The 5,496-nt window shown below is 48.9% G+C and overlaps 1 protein-coding gene across 1 annotated transcript; it reads right to left on the minus strand.

The window, feature by feature from the left end:
- Positions 1–2,989: 2,989 nt before the first annotated feature.
- LOC308229073 (potassium voltage-gated channel subfamily A member 2) lies at positions 2,990–4,489 on the minus strand (the record flags this gene model as incomplete). Its single annotated transcript, XM_080632883.1, has 1 exon — positions 2,990–4,489. The coding sequence occupies one exon, from the start codon at positions 4,487–4,489 to the stop codon at positions 2,990–2,992; it is 1,500 nt and encodes a 499-aa protein (XP_080489009.1).
- Positions 4,490–5,496: the final 1,007 nt, after the last annotated feature.

The following is a 5,496-nucleotide window of genomic DNA, read 5'->3' on the forward strand; positions in this document are numbered from 1 at the left end:
CCGGAGGAACGTGGCTTCTCCCTCTTTGGGCCCGTTCATCCCTGCAATGGAGCTCTGGGGATTCCCAAAGCAGCCAGGACCTCCCAGCTTGGTGAGTGGGTTTGATGTGCCCCATCCTGCTCACACACCCATTTTCCTTCCTGCCCAGCCTGGGAAAGCCCACATGGACACCATACCCAAACCAACACCTCCTCCAAACCCCATCATCTTCCTCCTTCCTGAACCACAACAGCTGTCCCCAAATCACCCAAAGCCTAAGGCATTAAACAACCAGTGCAAAGTCCCATTGAGTGTCAGCAGCCTCCCCAAAAACCCTGTAGCAACCAGCCCTTGGCCTTGGTGCTTTCCCACACCCCAGGGATGGGATCACCTGGTGCTAGGAGCACCCATGGGTGCGAAGACAGAATCCTGGTGCATCAGGCAGCTTCCCCATGCAAAATCATATCCCTATGGTCCCACCATGAGCTGAATCAATGGAGGCTGGCCAGCTGCCCTGGGAATTGTGCCTGAGGCAGCAACTCATGCCAGCCCCATCCCATCTGATGAGCTTCAGAAGCAGAGATTTATTGCTTTCGGTTGCATTGCTTCTTTTTGTGTTTTAAGGTGTTAACAGGCTTCAGGGACTCCTATTTCAGAGGTGCAGCAGTGAAGAGAGAGGAGAGGGCTCCTAATGTAACGAGATGCAATTAAAGACAGGCTGAGGGTCCCATGCTGAGAGGTGCTGAGCACCTTTGAGACCCAACACACTGATGCTGCTGGTCTCTGCACTAAGCAGAAGCCAGGACTCTCATGCACTAAGTGGACACTTGGTATTAATTATAGCCTGGTGTGAATCAATCGATCAATCAAATAAAAATGAGGAGTGATTCCACCTGCCCAAGTGGAGCCACACCAGCACAAGGGATGGATCCAGCCCCAGAGCAGCATTTGGAACCATTGCTGTAGAATACGCTAGCACCGTTTGGTTTATTGTTATATAGTATGGGTTTCCTCTCTGAGCTCAGGATGGGGCTGATTGACCTCCCTCTGCACGCTTTCCCTGTGCCCATACTTCACAGCAGTACAGCACTGACCATGCCTCAGTTCAGACCAAATTCACTCCAACTCAACAAGCTGCTAAACCCCATCCCATGCCTCTTGGGGGAGGCTTTGCTTGACCATGACCTTGCATGAGGTTTGCGTTTCTCTCTGCTGACTTGGCGGAAGAACAGGGCACACGTCCCTGGGGATTGTCAGCAGTGGGGGGAAACACAAGGAAGGGCAGACACGGATGGGGAAAGCAGATGAGATCTTCCTGAACAAACAGCTTCCACCTATCCCCAAGGAACACTAGGATGAAAAAGAAGCAGAGACAGCCTCAGGGTCTCTGCACCTTGACTGAGCCCTCCTAAAAACCTTGGAAGAAGGCAAAGCAGAGGCTCAGAGGTACCAGCTCAGATCCAGCCCACCCTTGGCACGTGTCCTCTCCACCCTAAAGGAATAAAACACCAGCCCTGAGGTTCTACATGATTGAGAAGGAAGTTTCCAGCCCAAAACACACCCTGCCCATGGGTGCCATGGGGCAGGTCATCCAGCTCCCACCCCATGTCCCACCATCCCAGCATTCCTGAACTGGGAAGGTCCCAATGCTCCAAGCACATTTGCTGAGGATTTGGCCCTATAGTCACTCTCTAAATATCTACACACACACACACACACTAATTATATGGGGAAAGGCTGAAAACTGCTGACCAAACAAGTCAGGAAAGCCAGTACCTGCTTTTCCACCTGCTCCTCGTGCCCTCTCTGATCCACTGTGGGTTTCTGCTCATGACACCAAGATTAATGACTAATTACATGCCCTATAATGAGTGCAGGTGTTTAACTTTCAGCTCACCTTCCCTCTCTTGCATTAGTTGGCTCTTGTGTCTGCCTGCTCAGACACTCAGGCTTTGCCTTGTTATCTATCAAACTGTTGTCAGCACATGCCTTCCCCATCCAGGTTTTAAATCTAATGGAGAGTTTTTAACTCCCCTGAATCTTCTTTGAGCCACCGGAGAATCTATAAACACTATAAACATGAATACTGTATAGTCTACTAAGAAAATAGATATTTGTGTGTGTATTAAATATTCAGATTCATGCAACGAATATCCATGCAGCTGTACTGTATTACTGGTTAGATTTCACTGCAGTATAAATATGTTATAGGCCACAGCATAGGTGCTCCTGTTTTTATATATATAGATATCAAAAAAAGATGCTTTTTCCAACTTGTTTTCAGTGTGTCAGTGGAGGTGTCTTTGGTGATCCTGGAAATATTGGTGATGGAAGTGGCATCTAAAGAGATTAATTCAATCCAAGTGTTTGATTTATTTACTCGTCCCTCCTGATGCCTGGCATAGAAAATGTAAGACTTAATAAATAATGTGCCTTCATACTAATTATCCCTCCCCTGGGCCTCACACTGGCATACTGCAGTGGCTCCAACTATTGCAGCATGCAGCATTTGCAGTTATGAAACACGAGCCTGGGTGATGAGTTCGCACTAGGCATTCCCGGGGCGGAAACCTGAGCCTTCCAGCAATTCGGACACACGAATGCATCTTCTCTTCATTAAGCTCTGCCTGACCTTTTCCAGCCGTTCCCTATGCCTGGAAGCTGGCTCTTACCCAGCTGCATGGGACAGGGAGCGGTGTTCAAGGTACCCCGGGATGGTCTGGAGTTTCCCCCCACATGCCCATCCCATTGCTCAACCACTCCATATCTTTGGAAACCCACCTGGGATGGGAGAAGGGAAACAAAATGGTTTGTTGTTGGGGTTGTTTTTTTGCACGAACGCTTATTGGGTGTGGAAATCACAGGTTAAAAGTCACTTACACAGCTATTGCTTCCCATGCAGAACCAAATATACACTGTAGAAAATACTGTAGTAACTACAATGCAGAGCAGCACTCAATATCTGCAATTGTTCCACTTCAGCTTTAAATAGGTTGCTAGATTTTAGCCACTAGACATCGGTTAGCATTTTGGTGATATTCACATAGTTTGTGTTAGCTAGGGTGCAATTGGCTGTCTTCAAGTTCTCCTCCCTAAAATCCTCATTGCTATTGTTTACGCCTTCCTGAATCTCCATATAATCAGACTTACTAATAGTAGAGGCACTTCTGCTTTTCTTTAGGTCAGGGGAAGAGGGGATCTTTGGGCAGCTGGTTACTTGCAAATATTGAGCCTGCTCCTCTCCCTCCGTCTCCCGATGGTAGAAGTAATTGAAGTTAGACACTATGACGGGCACTGGTAAGGCAATCGTTAATACGCCAGCGATGGCACACAAGGAACCCACTATTTTCCCCCCGATGGTCGTGGGGACCATGTCTCCGTAGCCAACAGTCGTCATGGAAACCACAGCCCACCAGAAGGCATCGGGGATGCTCGGGAACTGGGACTCACTCTCGTCGGCCTCAGCAAAGTAGACTGCGCTGGAGAAGAGGATGACACCAATGAAGAGGAAAAATATCAAGAGGCCCAGCTCCCGCATGCTGGCCTTGAGAGTCTGCCCCAGGATCTGCAGCCCCTTGGAGTGCCGGGAGAGTTTGAAGATCCTGAAGACCCGCACCAAGCGGATGACTCGAAGGATGGCCAAGGACATGGCCTGCTGGCCTTGCTGACCATCCTCCGGCTTCTCGGCCATCTCTGTCCCTAAGGTGATGAAATAGGGAATGATGGCTACGATGTCTATAATGTTCATGATGTTGGTAAAAAAACCAGCCTTGCTGGGGCAGGCGAAAAACCTCACCAAGAACTCAAAGGAGAACCAGATGATGCAAAGTGTCTCCACGATGAAGAAGGGGTCTGTGAAAGAGGTGGACTGCTGGTACCCCATGCTGCTGTTGGAGTAGGGGGGATGGCTCAGCCCGCTGCCGTGGATGTCTTCGTTCTCATCCCGAAAAATGGGCAACGTTTCCAGGCAAAAGCTGACAATGGAGATTAAAATCACCATGACGGAGACAATAGCTATAATCCTGGCAGGGCCTGAGCTCTCGGGGTACTCAAAGAGCAACCACACTTGTCTCTGAAACTCATTCTCAGGCAACGGCCTTTCCTCTTCTTTGATGTAACCTTCATCCTCACGAAACATCTCCATTGCTTCTTCCCCCAGTTCATAGAAACGAATCTCTTCTGAGAAGATATCTAAGGGCACGTTAACTGGCCTCCGCAACCTCCCACCAGACTGGTAATAGTACAAGATGGCATCGAAGCTGGGTCTGTTCCGGTCAAAGAAATACTCATTCCGGAGCGGGTCGAAATATCTCATTCTCTTTTTAGGATCCCCTAGTAAGGTCTCTGGAAACTGGGCTAATGTCTTGAGCTGTGTCTCAAAGCGCAGCCCTGAGATATTAATGACCACCCTCTCGCAGCATTCATGGTCGGTCTCAGGGTTATACGTGTCCTGCGGGTGACCGGGAAGAGCTGCAGCTTCATCTGCAGGATCTCCAGTAGCAACTGTCATATTGGGGTTTAAAAGAAATCCTTATGCTAAACACTTCCCAGTGCCCGGTGGTGGGATCGGGTTCAGGGCAGGCCTACTATCCTGCGGAAGGACAGGTACGTAGGTTTGGAAGTGTCTCATGAAAAGGCGAAGGGATGAGAGAACAAAACAAGAGAGAAAATAAAAAAGAAAAGGAAAGAAAATTGCCCCTGCTGAGAAAGAGAGAGATGAGATAAAGTTGGGGGGAGGACAGCAGCTCTCTTCACTAGCACGTCTATCCCCTTACTTGCAGGGGGTGTAATTTGCTTTCTTTGGGACAGAGTGCAAAAACTCCCGTCTCAACCCATTAGGTGGAAGAGAGGAAACACCTGAGGAACTGTCACCTATTCAAAACCAGTGTGGAAAACCTGGCACTGGCAAACCAGGACTATTATTTTGGCTAAAAAATAAAAATTCCAATTAAAAAATAAAGAAAAGAGGGGGAAGGGAAGAGCAAAAAAGGAAGAAAAATAACCCCATCCAGCCCTAACGTGGTGAGGGGACCCCGCGGGGTGCTGGGTAGAGGCAAACCAGGCTCAGCTCATTGCTCATTCCCAAGCATGCAGCTAAGGGTTAACATTTAACCGTGCAATCTCAGGCAATCTCCCCCTCTAGGAAACCTCTAGCTCCGGGTTCAAGTTCGACACCTTCCCAGTCCTCTTGACATAAATCGAGGCGACATGCTGCCCTCCCTGCCTGCAGCCAACCGGCCAAGCTCTGCGGCTGCCCCACGGACCACTGCAGGCCCCCTCCTCAACCGCTGGTGTCCCGGCTCCTGTCATCCTCTGCAAACCACCATGGCACACAGAAAACAAATCACATTACCTGGAGAAGCCAAATCTTAGTGTCTCTTTAGTAACACCGATTATCTGACCCTGGGGAAATCCTAGAGAGAAATACAGGCTTCCAAGATCCCCATAATTTCCTCTCTCTTCAAAGTTAAAAATAATGGTGAGTCATCGTAGAAAAAGGAGAAGGGACATAAAAGG

Source organism: Psittacula echo (genome assembly GCF_963264785.1).
Source record: "Psittacula echo genome assembly, chromosome: 22".
NCBI lineage: Eukaryota > Metazoa > Chordata > Aves > Psittaciformes > Psittacidae > Psittacula > Psittacula echo.